The sequence below is a fragment of the Leptonychotes weddellii genome, chromosome 5, assembly GCF_054177405.1.
Source record: "Leptonychotes weddellii isolate Sample4059 chromosome 5, ASM5417740v2, whole genome shotgun sequence".
Lineage (NCBI taxonomy): Eukaryota > Metazoa > Chordata > Mammalia > Carnivora > Phocidae > Leptonychotes > Leptonychotes weddellii.
In genome coordinates this window covers 8,508,586-8,523,732 of record NC_138373.1, presented here as the reverse complement: position 1 = coordinate 8,523,732, position 15,147 = coordinate 8,508,586, and the positions used below count along the sequence as shown (strand labels likewise).

General features: G+C 44.2%; 1 protein-coding gene and 1 long non-coding RNA gene across 4 annotated transcripts in view; both read right to left on the bottom strand.

The window, feature by feature from the left end:
- Positions 1-15,147, bottom strand: part of HIP1 (huntingtin interacting protein 1) — a 147,867-nt gene that overhangs the window by 104,427 nt on the left and 28,293 nt on the right. The window contains exon 1 of one of the 3 annotated variants that reach the window (XM_081819488.1): positions 8,478-9,581. The exons of the other annotated variants lie outside the window; for them this stretch is intronic. Coding sequence (XP_081675614.1) covers positions 8,478-8,552 — 75 coding nt within the window. The 5' untranslated portion in view covers positions 8,553-9,581. Of the gene's footprint in view, positions 1-8,477; positions 9,582-15,147 lie in introns of those variants that run through there. 3 annotated transcript variants of the gene reach the window in all.
- LOC145721513 (uncharacterized) lies at positions 8,973-11,079 on the bottom strand. The gene is made up of 3 exons (XR_014145243.1): positions 10,574-11,079; positions 10,189-10,244; positions 8,973-8,989 (listed from the first exon to the last, which is right to left on the bottom strand). It is a non-coding gene; the product is annotated as an uncharacterized LOC145721513 (long non-coding RNA).

Sequence of the window (15,147 nt, the reverse complement as noted above, 5' to 3'; positions counted from 1 at the left end):
TTTGAATAAACAAAAAGTACCCTTTTTGATTCATGGTGTAATAGTGGAAAGAACGTGAGATTACCAAGGCCTGGGTCTGGGCTGCTTAGAGAAGTAACTCCCTAAGCCTCCACTGCTTTATATAAAATGGGTGTGAAAATATTAAAACTTGCTTCACGTGGTTGCTGCAGACACCAAGTGAGACCCTGCAGATGAAAAAATTTCTGTCAATCAAGTAAAGCATGTTCTTTTCAGAGAATTATTAATTCTACCTTTTATCAATGCACTGGCCCACATCCTGTTCAAAATTAAACCATGATTATAAAATACAATGCCAATTCTTGATTAATCAGTCACTTTGATGTCATATAACAGTCATTCCATTAAAATCAGTCTGTAGCTGGTATTACTGAGCCATAATAATGGGATGCGTATCTCAAATTTCCCCATATTCCAACTGGAAACTCAGTGTTGGGGACAATTCAAGAGGACCGCAAGAGGACCGCTTCCCGGTAAGCAGCCCTACATACCCTGTTACGGGGTTCCCTGATCTTCCCCGAAGCCAAAGCCATGCTCCCTGCTTGCCCACAGCTACTTGAAGCTTCCAGGAATCCTCTGTCCATAATTGCTCATAATCCTTTCTGGACCAAACCCAGAGACAGACCCAATCTTCTAAAATGCCCACCCCTGTGCCCACGTCTCTTCTTCTCTCTCGCCTCAATGTTGGGAGGTGTCCCTCTTCCAACGAAGGCCAGACTCTCCAAACAAGTCCTGTCCTGGGTCTTCCCCACGTTTAAAGACATCATCCTCTTGGACCTTAGAGCACCATAAACTCATCACTGCACTAGACAGCAGCAATCTCCCAGTCCCCACTCTTGGGCAACTATGCTCCTTCCCTATATGCTGCCAGAATAATATTTTTTTCTTTAAGTAGAGATATAATTCAATACCATAGAATTCTGCATTTTACATTCCTATCAGCAAAGTACAAGAGTTCCAATTTCCTTGATGGGAACATCAGGCCCAAGGGAATGATGGCTTTAAAATACGTTTCCTTATAAGAGTTTTATAGGGTTAGCTCTAACAGTTAGGTCTTTGATCCTTTTATAGTTCAGTTTTATATATGGTGTGAGGTAGGGGTTCAACTTCATCTTTTACAAATGGATATCCAGCTGTCCAACACCATTTGTTGAATAGACTCTTCTTTCCCCATTGAGTGGTCTTGGCACTCTAGTCAAAAATGAACTGACCATAGATATATGGATTTCTTTCTGAAAGCTCATTTCTATCCTACTGACCTGTATGTCTATCCTTATACCAAAACCACACTATCTTGATTACTTGATTACTGTAGCTTTGCAGGAAGTTTTGAAATTGGGAAGGATGACTCCACCCACTTTATTCTTCTTTTTCCAAACTGTTTTGGCTGTTTGTGGTCCTTCGAATTTCCTATATGTTTTAGTCTCAGCTTGTCTATTTCTGCAAAAAGGCAGCTGAAATTTTAATAGGGATTGCACTGAATCTGTAGATCAATTAGGGGAGTATTGCCTTATTAACAATATTAGTTAGGTCTCCTGACCTAATTGAACATATGATGTCTCTCCTTTATTTGGGTCTTCTTGAGTTTCTTTCAACAATGTTTTATAGTTTTCAGTGGACAAGTCTTGCACATCTTTGGTTAAACCTATTCCTAAGCATCTTATTTTTATTATTATAAATGGAATTGTATTCTTAATTTCATTTTTGAAATGATTTTTAAAGTGTTGATCTTGTACTCTGCAACCTTGCTTGGCTCACTTATTAGTTTAAGAGTTGTTGTTGGTAGATTTTTAAAGATATATATATATATATAAATATATAATCATGTCATCAACCAATGGAGACAGTTTCACTTCTTCTTTGCCAATCTGGATGCCTTTTATTTCTTTTTCTTGCCTAATTGCTCTCATGAGAACCTCCAGTACAATACTGAATATAAGTGGTAAGAACAGACATCCTTGTTTTGTTCCTGATCTTAGGGAAGAAAACCTTCAGTCTTTTCACAATTAAGTATGATGTCAGCTGTGGGTTTTTTTTTTTTTTTTTTGTAGATGCCCTTTTATCAGGCTGAAGAATATCTTCTTAATATCTTAAGATATTAAGAATATCTTAATTTCTCATTTTTGAAGGACACTTTTACCAAACATAGAATTCTTCGTTGGCAGGTTTTTTTCCTTCTTTTCATCACTTTGAATATGTCCTCCCACTGTCTTCTGGTCTCGCTGTCTTTTTGTGTTTTGTTTTTTAATGGGAAATTAACTGTTAATCTTATTGAGGATTCCCTGTACATGATGAGTCACTTTTCTCCTGCTACTTTCTCTCCTTGTCTTTGGCTTTTGAAACTGTGGTTATGATGTGTCCCGGTGAGGATCTCTTTGAATTTATCCTACTTGGAGTTTGTTGACTTTCTTGTATGTGGAAATGTATGTTTTTTCATCAAATCTGGCATGTTTTCGGTCATTATTTCTTCAAATATCTCAACTGATCTATCTTCAAGTTTGCTGATTCCTTCTTCAGCCTGCACAAATTAGATGTTGATCCCTGCTAGTGAATTTTTTTTGGTTTGAGTTATACTTTTTATTCTATGATTTTCTTTTAGTTTCTTTTTTATAATTTCTATCAATTGCCTCTATGTGAAACTCCATTTTCATACTTTCATTTAGATATGGTTTCCTTTAGTTCTTTGTACATATTTAAAATAGCAGACTGGGCACCTAGGTGGCTCTGTTGGTTGAGTGTCTGCCTTTGGCTCAGGTCATGATCCCAGAATCCTGGGATCAAGCCCCATGCTGGGCTCCTTGCTTGGGGAGGAGCCTGCTTCTCCCTCTTCCCGACCCTGTGCATGATCTCTCTTGTTCTCTCTCGCTCACTCTCTCTCTCAAATATAATTAAAAAATTGTTTTAATTAAAAAATAAAATAAAATAGTGGACCTACAGGTGCCTGGGTGGCTCAGTGGCTTAAGCATCTGTCTTTGCTCAGGTCATGATCATGGGTTCCTGGGATTGAGCCACTTGTCAGGCTCCCGGCTCAGTGGGTAGTCTTCTTATCCCTCCCCCTCTACTCCTCCCCCTGCTCGTGCTCTCTCTCTCTCAAATAAATCTTTAAAAAAAATTTAAAAATACAAAAACAAAAAAGAATAGTGGACCTAAAGTATTTGCCTAGTAATTCTGGCATCTGGGCTTCTTCATGGACAGTTTCTATCAATTGCTTTCCCACCATGTATACAGGATTGTATTTTCTTATGGTTTCTTTGCATATTTCATAATTTTTGTTGAAAACTGCACATTTCAAATAATATAATGTAGCATCTCTGGAAATCAGATTCTGCTCCTTCATAGGGTTTGTCATTGTTGCTGCTTAATGTGGTGGTTGTTTGGTGACTTTCCTGAACTAATTCTGCAAAGTCTGTATTCTAGGTCATGAGTGATCACTGAAGCCTTTGCTCAGTTAACTCAGTGGTCAGCTAATGATTAGACAGAAATTTCCTCAACCTCCTGGAACCAGTAAATCTCCTTCTCTTTGCTGAGGGGTTCCGTTTGCATGTTGGGGCATGCCTTCAACACTTAGCCAGGCAGATTATACCTCAGCCCCGACTTTCATGTCCAGCTTGCACACAGCTTCAAGGTCAGTCAGAGGTGAGAGATTATTGCCTTCTCAAGTCTTTTCTGAACACACACATGGCCAACACACGTACATGGATTATAGGAACAGCAGAGCTTTTAAAAGCTCCTAGTGGAAAATAAATAAATAAATAAATACTCCCAATGGACATCTTACTCCTCAGCCTTTCCTTTTAAGCTCCGTGTTAGTCTATTGTCCACCCCAACTGTTATCCATTGCCTTATGTAGCTGTGATGTTAAAATAATCAACAAATGTCCCTGGGGAGAGGCTTTTAAGCACTGGAGATGGCTTAAATAAGGTCAAAAAAGGACAAGCCTTCCAAGTGAGGTCTTGAAAGGAACCACTAGCTAGGTTAGATGATGGCTATTCTACATGATCTCGTGATCTGGCTACTGCCTAGCTCTCCAACTTCACCTCCCACCTCCCACCCCAGGGTAGCTGGCATTCTTGCAGTTTCTTGAACAAGGCTGTTCCTGCCCCAGGGCCTTTGAACATACTGTTTGCCTTTGCCTGAAAAGCTCTTTCCCGTGATTTCTGCTTGGCTGACTTCATCACTTCATTACCATCTGTGATTAAACAGTACTTCATCAAAGAGGTTTTCCAACCACCCTCTCTAATAAAACCTCCTTCTCACCCAACCCCCATTGTCAACACTAGCTATTTCTCTCTCTCATTTTTTTCAGTAGTATTTATCACAATCTGGCATGATATCATACACATACTTGCTATTGCCTGATTTCCCTGTTGGAACCTAAGTTCTGTGAAGATGAACTCTGACTGCATTGTATCCCTAGCTCCTAAAATAGTGCCTGGATCTGCTCAGAAATACTTTTTTAAAAATGAAGTAGTCTTCTAAGATGGATCTGTATTCTGTCAGCTTAACTAATCTGGACTACACTTCCCAGAATTCCCTTCATTGTGTAGTTCCAAATTATCATGGAATACTTGGCCCAAGATGTGCAAGGCAGCCATGAAGGAGCAGCCATGCTCCTCTGTGCTCAGTGAGTGCAAGCACCACGCACTGTCACTTGTCTGCTGGGTGAACTGGTTGGCATGGAGCTGCAGCCAGGCCTGCAGCTCCCCTAACTCTAGCTTCTCCAACTCCTGGGCCAGGGGCATATTTAGCTCTGTGACAAAGAACACCCATACGTTACATGACATCTTCATTATCAAAGTTGGAATAATAGAGTCCGTGAGAAAACAACACAGTTCCAGTCCATCCTTGTGGGTTTCAGCTCAACCTCTAAGGTTTCAGCTTTTTCTTGCTCCCCCCAGTTCACATGTCTCTTCCCTTCCCAACTGCCTCCCTATGGCCTTCAAGGTCTAACACCAGATACAGAGACAACAATGCCACATAGACAGGGTAATGGGTTCCCAAAACTATGCAAGGTCAAATCTTTATAATAGATCCCTTATAATCCAAGTGGTTCGACTTCTCTGATTGAACCCAGCTCACATACCCCTTATGTCCTGTAACGTCAACCATTCTCTATCAGTTTATCTCCATCTGCTTTTATTTTTTATTTTTTTTAAAGATTTTATTTATCTGAGAGAGAGCATGCACGAGCAGAGGGGAGGGGCCAGGGGCAGAGGGAGAGGGAGAAGCAGACTCCCCACTGAGCAGGGAGCCAGACATGGGCTCGATCCCAGGACCCTGAGATCATGACCTGAGCTGAAAGCAGATGCTTAACCTACTGAGCCACCCAGGTGCCCCCATCTGCTTTTAAACAAAGTTCCCCAACTTAAAAAAAAAAAAAATCGCTCAGGCGCCTGGGTGGCTCAGTTGGTTGAGTGACTGCCTTCGGCTCAGATCATGATCCTGGAGTCCCGGGATCGAGTCCCACATCGGGCGGCTCCCTGCTCAGCAGGGAGTCTGCTTCTCCCTCTGACCCTCCCCCCTCTCATGTGCGCTCTCTCTCTCTCTCTCAAATAAATAAATAAAATCTTTAAAAAAAAAAATCGCTCGTCAACCTGACACACCCCTCCATCTATAGCCCACTCTTCCCTTTCCAAGTCAAATTTCTTGAAAGACCTGCCTTCATTGACTGTCTTCATTTTATGAATTCCTCTAGCTCTTGCTAGATCAACAATAAGCTCCATTTGCAAAATCCAAAGAACACATTTTTTTTTTTCCAGTTCCCATCTAACGAAAGCTGGTATTCTTTAGTTGTGTTTTCCATGGCTTGGCACTCTGATCTCCACGAAACTCTCTGCTCTTGGCCTCCATGGCACCAAACTTTCCTGGTTTCCCTCCCTCTTCTCTCATTTTCCTTTCCCTGGCTGGCTTCTTCTTGACCTGTGTGTTAAATGTTGGGGTCCTGAGGACAGACATACCCCCTTGGCCCTCTGCACTCTCTTCTTCGGTGGTCTCCTCCACCCCCCATGCCTCCAGTTACCACCCAGATGCCAACATAATTTCCATCTCTCTGGCCTCCAGATCTATTTAGCAATATCCACAGTGACCTCAGAATCAACATGTCCCAAATCCATCCCTGACCATCCCTGCAATGTGATGACACCATCATGCTTTGGGTCATGGCCAAAGCCAGAATCCTGAGATAAATCCTTGACTATGTTTCTTCTCACATCTCCCCAATGACCAGATGCTGGCAACTCAGTCTTTTAAATGTCCCCATCCACTTCTCTCCATCCCCGTGGTCACCACACTGTCCTCTTACCTGACACCTTGCCCCCCCAGTCTCATTCTTCACAATGAGGCCTCCCTTTCACCTGTCCTGCTGCCTCATTCAAATACTTATGGGGTTGCAACTGAAAACCAGAAGGATCTTTATAAAGTGCAGGTGCAATCATGATATTTCTCTGCCTCAAACCCTTTGAAGGTTATTCATAGGGTAAAATATAACACTCTCAGGGCCTTGCGCATCGGCCCTGTCTCCTCAGCCCTACCTTTAGCCCTCTATCTCTTCCTTGTCCATTTTGCAGGCACTCCACCCCATTCCTGGAATGAAGGCATTTCTCCACCTTCTGCCTTTTGCACCCTCTGCCTGGAATGCTCTTCTTGACCTCCTTTTCCAGCGAATTCCTGCTCTTCCTTCAGATGTTGACTTGAACACTCCCAGATTAGAGTGGTTCTGTTATTCACCCCATAGAACCTTTTCTTCTTTATGCCACATCATGCCTATCCTCATGTTAAACATCTGTCCACCACCAGGCACATGAAGGTGGTGTGTTGTCCTGTCTTGTCCACTCACTAGATGAACCACTAGGGCTGGCACAATGCCTGCTCATGGCAAGTCATTAACAAATGTTCGTCAAATTAGTAAATTTAAAAGGTTTGAAAGCTATCTAGGCCGATATTCTATTTTACAGACAAAAAAAAAAAAATGAAAGAAAGAAGTCAACTGTAGCCCACAGAGAATTGATATTCCTATTTCCTAGGAGGTAAGAGTTTAGGTTTATACAGGCCTCTTGACCTTGGATTGCTTAAAGAGGGACAGATAGATAGATACGGCTATCTAGACACACACACACACACACACACACACACACACACTCCAAAACATACCTGCTACAAAACTTACACACAGGAGCAAACTATTCTGACCATGTCCCCACCTCCTCCTTGCTAAATGTGTCCCCAGCCTGCTGCCCTTAGAGGGATTTTGCTGCTAATCCATTCCTGCTCTGCTGGTCAGGCAAGAGCATGGTGGATGGGATGGGGCATTCTAATTCAAGGACTTTGGGAATGAGGCTAAAGGATTTGAATTAGTTCCAAGAGACAAACAGCAGTCTGCATTATTCACTTAAGATTTACGAAGTGGGGCAGTGCAGAGAGGGTCCAAGCTTGCGTCCAGTGGGGCCACAGTCTGGGCCCAACTGTCCTTCCCAGCTTCATTTCCCCTGTCCTTACTCCATTCCCATCCCAGAGACCCAAACTCCCGCTGTTCCCAAAACTCAACTTGCTTGCCTCTGGGGCTTTCCATATGATGTCTTCTTCCCTATTTTTCTCTTTTGCCCTCCGCTGTCAAACTCCTTCAAGGCAAAGCTCATGCATTACCTCCTCTGCAAACTTATCCTTCCCACCTAGAAAGACTCCTGTACTTCCTTCCGAGCGCCCCTAAAGCATCCCTTCACAGCTCAGCCAGTACCCTCATGCTCACTGTTGCTGGGTCTCTCTCCTCCAAGAAATTTAGGGCAAAGCTGGGGTCGTTCCTGCACCCTGGACCCACCATGGTGCCTGCCCACACTGCTGGTGCCCCACTGTATCAGTCCTGGAGGGTGCGGTCTGTAAAAGCACCAGGGTTTCCTTCCTTCGGGCAGGGCAGGAGCTTGCTGAACTTTCTGTAATCAGAAAGTGAGACCCCCCTCTGCCATATAAACCAAAGGCCCGCAGCCTCACCATGAGTGGCCAAGCCTGAGGGGTCCCAGGGAGTCCAGGCTCCAAAGAGGAGCCCACTGTGCTGCATCTGCAGGAGTGGGGGAGGAGGGGCTCTCCGCAGAGATCCTAGAGGACTGAGTCACTGGAAGGCAGCCAAGTGCGGCCGGATGAGAGGGAGCTGGGTTAAGGAGAGATCTGCTTGGCCACCCCTCCGGATGAGGACAGCTGGGACACAAAGCTCCACCTGTCAGGCCCTCCACGCGATTCCTCTGCCTGGTGCTCCCAGGCCTGGCCCCATGCCCGCCACCAGCAGCTGCCTCCCGCCACCCTACCCCCCCCCCCGCCATGGGTGGCCTTTGGTCCTCTCCCGGGGACAGCTGTACCACACCAGCGGGTGGGAGGTGGCTCATCAAGGGCCTTCCAGGGCGGCTTCTAATTGTAACCTTCAAATCTGGAACCTCCTCGGGATTCAGCAGCAGAGAGTAGCCCCATGGTACCTGGGTGTCCCCAACTTGAGTGACAAGGAGAAGTGCTTCCAGGTGACCAGGGGCTCTCTTCAAGGTCCCCTTCATTTTCTCCGAGGTCCCCTGGCTCAGCTCCACACTGTGGCCATGCCCAGGACCCCTGTCCTCCCTCTGCAGAGCCTCCTGGACAGCCTGCAGGCAACCCAGAGAGCAAGACAATAAAGCAAACAAGCGGAGCGAATGCCTGAAGAGAAACGCAAAGCAGAGTTTTATTTTTTAATTTTTAAGTTTACTTTTTATAAAGGCAATATCAACTCATAGGAAATTACCTACACAGGTATATACACATACGTATATGAATGTATAACAGAAATAAAAGTTTTGGCTGTGCCCTGGCACGTGGCGGCAGTCAGTCTCCTTGGAGTACGTCCAGTGACTGTGTCTGTGTTTCCATGAGGAGCCCATGCTACAAACCAGGAGAACAGAGCGAGGACTGGTGACAGAATGAGCACTCAGGTATCCCAGGCCTGGTACAGAGACGTCAACTGAGTGGGTTGAGACAGGTGCGTCAACAGCGCCATCAGGAAACTTGAAAATAGCATCATCCTTTGCAACGCATGTACAGAAGATGGTTTCGAGCCCTGATGGGTATTAGGTTTTATCTGATCTTAAATGTGAAGTCCCTGGGGTGAAGGGCTCCTTGAACTTTGTGTCCTTGGTCCCTCATGCAAAACGTGTGCCTGTAAGTGCTTGAGAATCAATTTCATCCATTTTGCATTTCCCAGCATACCCAGCAGAGTCAGATGCCCCAGCCCTAATGAAGGCAGAAGGCTTTACTGAAAGAATCCAACGGGGAAAGGGAGGGCCCAGCAGAAGCCGTGGCCTCCACTTTCTGATCATCCCTGCCACCCAGGTGATGAGGTCCTGGGAAAACTGTGCTGAGATAGCTGGATAATTGTGCAGGAGTTAAGGAGATGGTATATATATATATATTTTTTTTTCTTAAACATTTTATTTATTCATTTGAGAGAGAGAAAGAGCGCATGCACAAGCAGGGGGAAGGGGGCAGAGGGAGAAGCAGACTCCCCGCTGAGCAGGGAGCCCGATGCAGAACTCGATCCCAGGACCCTGAGATCATGACCTGAGCTGAAGGCAGATGCTTAACTGACTGAGCCACCCAGGTGCCCCACGGAGATGGTATATTTTTGATTATTTAATATTCCACCCCCAGAGGTAACATTTTTATTTCCTTTTTCCAATGCTTTCATTTGATCTTTATTTTTACCAATAGAAATAAAAATCTTAAAAAAAAAAACCACAGGTGGCTAGACCATAATCCTGATAAACGTTTAAATGTCACATTCCCCCTGAAGTTTAAGAATTTCACTTGTTAAAAATAATATAAATATAATTTTATATGACTGCATAATATTACATCCTATGGATATATTCATCCATTCAACAACTATTTATTTTATGCCTACTGCGTGCTAGGCATTTTTCAAGCACTGGGTGTATCAGAAATTACTCATCCACCTCCTGCTGAATGCAGAAGTTGTTTACAATTTTTCACCATTAAATAACTTTGTGATAAGCATCTTTGTTTGTAAGAGGATTTTGTATATTTCAAGTTCTTTTCCTAGGACAGATTCTTAGAAGTTGAATTAGTAGGTCAAAGAGTAATAAATAACATTCTCAACATGCTGTGCCCACATGTCTTCCAAAAAGTCAGGCCAATATGTACTTTCTTTATCAGAAGAGTGCCGATTTCGTACATCCTGACTTTATTCAATTTTGTCACTAGAAAGAAACATAAGTATCTTCTTTGATTATTTTGTATTTCTCACTTACTAGTTTTTCTTGTATTTATGAATTGTTTCCTTCCTTTGCGAATCATCTACTCATATCCAGTCATCTATTGGAGCATCTTACTTAGAGGCTTATGTAAGTTCTTTATATAGTGGGGCATCTGGGTGGCTCAGTCAGTTAAGTGGCCAAAATGTGGAAACAACCCAAATGTCCTTTGGTTAATGAATGGGTAAACAAAGGTGGTATTACCCACTTGATGAAACAGGATTCAGCCATAAAGAGGAATGAAGAAACTGACACATGCTACGCCATGGACGTACCTCGAAAACATGACGCTAGGTGAAAGAAGCCAACTAAAAGGTTGCACGCTGTTATGATTCCAACTGTATAAACCTCCCGAAATAGATAAATTCGTAGAGACAGAAACTGGGCTGGTGGTTGCCAGGAGCTGGGGGTGGGGGCAAGGAGACAGGAATGTGACTGCTTCATGGGTTTCCTTTGTGAGGGAGGAAGAAAATGTCTTGGATCTAGAGACAGGTAGTGGTTGCACAATACTGTGAATGTATTTAATGCCACTAAAACGTACGCTTTAAAATGATTAACAGAAGGGGCGCCTGGGTGGCTTAGTCGGTTAAGCAGCCGACCCTTGATTTCGGCTCAGGTCATGGTCTCGGGGCCCTGGGGTCGAGCCCTGTGTTGGGCTCCATGCTCAATGGGGAGTCTGCTTGAGGATTCTCTCTCTCTCTCTGCCCCTCCCCCCGCCCGCACGTGTGTTCTCTCTAAAATAAATAAGTCTTTAAGAAATTATTTTTAAATAAAATGGTTAACAGTTCATTGTTTTTGAAGTGAAAATTTATTTATTTATTTATTTTTTAAAGATTTATTTATTTATTTATTTGAGAGAGAGAGACTGAGAGAGAGAGCACATGAGAGGGAGGAGGGTCAGAGGGAGAAGCAGACTCCCCGCTGAGCAGGGAGCCCGATGCGGGACTCGATCCAGGGACTCCAGGATCATGACCTGAGCCGAAGGCAGTCGCTTAACCAACTGAGCCACCCAGGCGCCCCTGAAGTGAAAATTAAAAAAAAAAATCAACTGCTAAGGACACCTTCTTCTTCTTTTTTTTTTTTTAAAGTAGGTTCCATGCTCAGCATGGAGCCCAATGCAGGGCTTGAATTCACAACCCTGCAATAAGACCTGAGCCCAGATCAAGCACCAGATGCTCAACAGCACCCATGAGGACAGCTTTTTTTTTTTTTTTTTTAAGATTGTATTTATTTATTTGACAGAGAGAGAGACAGCGAGAGAGGGAACACAAGCAGGGGGAGCGGGGGAGGTAGAAGCAGGCTTCCGGCAGAGCAGGGAGCCCGATGCGGGGCTCAATCCCAGGACCCCGGGATCATGACCCGAGCCGAAGGCAGACGCTTAACGACTGAGCCACCCAGGCGCCCCATGAGGACAGCTTCTAATAAACAGCCAGCAGTTACCTGTTTCCCCCTCCATCCTTCCAATTCTACTTCCCAAAGGCAGTCTTGCTTTTTACCTTTTCCCTTCTAGTAGTTATTGATATTTCCAATTATTATATGTCCACTATTTCTTCATTTACTAATTTGAAATGTTACCTAATGACTTCCTATTATGATAGCTAAGACATAGTTCCCTTAGATATCCAACCATCTCTCCTTCCTCATCTGCTCAACACAGATATACAAATATTTCAGTGAAATAGTGTTTAAATGATGACTGTATAAATGTCATTCTGCACACAGACAGGTGGGGAATGATTACATTTCCGTTCTTGTCCCATTTTTTATTTTTCTTGAAGTTAATAATTGCTTTGTTGTTTTATTTGTATAACTTTCTACATACACATTCTGAACTTCTCCCAAATACCTACTGTAGGAGATATTGTGTGGGGTACCTTGTTTCCAGGAGGCGTCCCTTGGGGCCGCTCACCTTCACTGGGTCCACTTCTCCTGGGTCCTTCTCATGCTTTTTTCTACCTCTCTTCTGCTGAAGGGCACTTCCCGTAAAAAGGAATCACAGAGGGGCACGTGGGTGGCTCAGGTGGTTAAGCATCTGGCTCTTGGGTTTCGGCTCAGGTCATGATCTTAGGGTCCTGAGATTGAGCCCCGTGTTGGCCGCCTGCTCAGCAGGGAGTCTGCTTCCCCTCCCCCCGTCCCTCCCCCGGTTCATGCAATCCCTCTTCCCCCTGTCTCTCTAAAATAAAAAATAAATAAATCTTTCAAAAAAAGGAATCAAAGGGATATCTTTTTCTTCCATCCTTGGTTATCTGGAAATATTTGTGTTCTGTTTTCACACTTTATTAGTCATTTGGGTATGAAATAATACACGGAAAATCATTTTCCTCTAGAATGCTGAAGGCATACAACACCTAGCATCCAGAGTCACTCTTGAGAAATTCAATGCCATCCAATTCCCATTCCTGTGCCTGGTGCCTATTGTTCCTCTCCAGGAAACTGTCGAATTCCCTCATGAAGGCTGTTGTCGTAAAATTTCACAATGCTGCATGTTGGCGTGACTTTTGTCATTTATTGTGCTGGGTACCTGTGGTCTGCAGACGTGTTCCTGGTACAACTTCTTTGGCTTTCTCACCTCTGTTGTCTCTGTTTCTCTTTCTGGAACTCTATTTTTATACTGAACCTTCTGGATAGATGTTCCATGTTTCTTAACTGCTCTGTGTACTTTTCAACTCCTTGTCCTTCTTTGCTACTTTGTTGAGAGATTTCCTTGACTTTATCTTCTCTACCTTCAAATGAAATTCTGAGTTCACCAACTTCTTGAACTCTATGTGAATACTATCTGGAAGTTTCTGAAGTTTTCTTCTGAACTTGCATTGTCTTTGTTTCTTACAGATAGCTTCTTCCTGATTGTTTAATTCTTTTGTTCACGCAACTTTCCCTTTCCTTATATGTCAGCTGATCCCTGGTTAGCTGTTTATACTAGCTTCTGTGTGGAAATTCCAATGGTGGAGCTCATCAGCTGGCAAATTTCATTTTTGGGAGAGTGGGCAGGGTGTGAGCCCCACACTGGTGCCTCCCAGAGATCTGGTTGTGAAGGGCTTTGTTCTGAGGCCTTGTGTTTCTCCAGAAAACATCTGATCACTGGCCTGGGAGGTGGATATCCTTGGCTCATCTGGGTGAGTGCAAATTCCAAACTAATCCCCTTGTTTTCGGCACCAGGGTACCCCACCCTCTGCTACACAGAGTCTCTGAGTTAGGAGATCGTCCAGGTCCGTTTCTCCAATCCAGTCCGCAGCTGCAGTATAAATGCCTGTCTGCTGGAATGCAGCAGGGGGGTGAGAGGACCAGTTCTTACAGACTGATACCCTCTCCACCTGATTTCAGTCCTCCCCTACACCTCCCCCACCATGACGCCTCCAAGCTCAAGCTTGTCTGGGCCCAGCGCAGCATATCTGCTCTCCTGTTAGTATCCTCTTTAATTCTTTCCAAAATGTGTTAAAACATCTCATTTGATAATGAGCCCGTTCCCATTCTTCGTTCTTGTAGGTCTTTCTCATTCTTCTTTACTATTATTGTAGTCCATCTTGGGAGATGGGTGCATGTAGCCAATTTGCTACTTTAGATGAAATCCTTTGTTGTACTTTGACATATGAAACCTGTTAAGGGTCGAAATATGTCCCCTCCAAAAGAGATGTTGAAGTCCTAACCCACAGTATGTGACCTTATTTTGAAATAGGGTTGTTGCAGATATTAGTTGAGATGTGGTCCCACTGGAGTAGGGTGGGCCCTTAATCCAATATGACCAGTGTCTTTTTAAGAAGAGAGAGAGACATGGGGCTCCTGGGTGGCTCAATCAGTTGCGTGGCCAATTCTTGATTTCAGCTCAGGTCGTGATCTCGGGGTCGTGGGATCGAGCCCCCCATTGGGCTTCACGCTCATCAGGGAGTCTGCTTGAGATTGTTCCTCTCCCTTTCACTCTGCCCCTCCCCCCACTCGAATGCACGTGTGCTCTCTCTCAAATAAACAAATCTTAAAAAAAAAAAAAAAAAAGAGGGGCACCTGAGTGGCTCAGTTGTTAGGCGTCTGCCTTCAGCTCAGGTCATGACCCCAGGGTCCTGGGATCAAGCCCCACATCGGGCTCCCTGCTCCACAGGAAGCCTGCTTCTCCTGCTCCCACTCCCCCTGCTTGTGTTCCCTCTCTTGCTGTCTCTCTCTCTGTCAAATAAATAAATAAAATCTTAAAAAAAAATAAAAATAAAGAAAAAAGAGGAGAGACAGAAAGACACGTAGGGAGAACCCCAGGTGAAAATGGGGACAGAGATGGGAATAATACACCTACAAGCCAAGGAACACCAAGGACTGCCAGCAAACACCAGAAATTAGAAGAAGCAAGGAAGCATTCTTCCCTACAGGTGTCGGGGGGAACCTGGCCCTGCCAACAGCTTGAGCTTGCCCTTCTAGCTTCCAGAAAAGTGAGATGATAAATTTCTGTTGTTTCAAAACACCCAGTTTATGGTACTTTATTACAACAGCCCTAGGAAACTAATACAGAGCCCTTAACTTTTTGTGATCACGTAAGTCAATGTTTCTTTCACTGTGATACTTTTGACTGCTTTAAAACTCAGAGGCCCGGGCGCCTGGGTGGCTCAGTCGTTAAGCGTCTGCCTTTGGCTCAGGTCATGAGCCCAGGGTCCTGGGATCGAGTCCCACATCGGGCTCCCTGCTTGGCAGGGAGCCTGCTTTTCCCTCTCCCACTCCCCCTGCTTGTGTTCCTGCTCTCGCGGTCTCTCTCTCTCTGTCAAATAAATAAATAAAATCTTAAAAAATAAATAAATAAAATTAAAAAATAAAAAAATAAAACTCAGAGGCCCTCCTCTTCCCCAAAAGCTTCCTTCTATATTCTTCAAGGGCT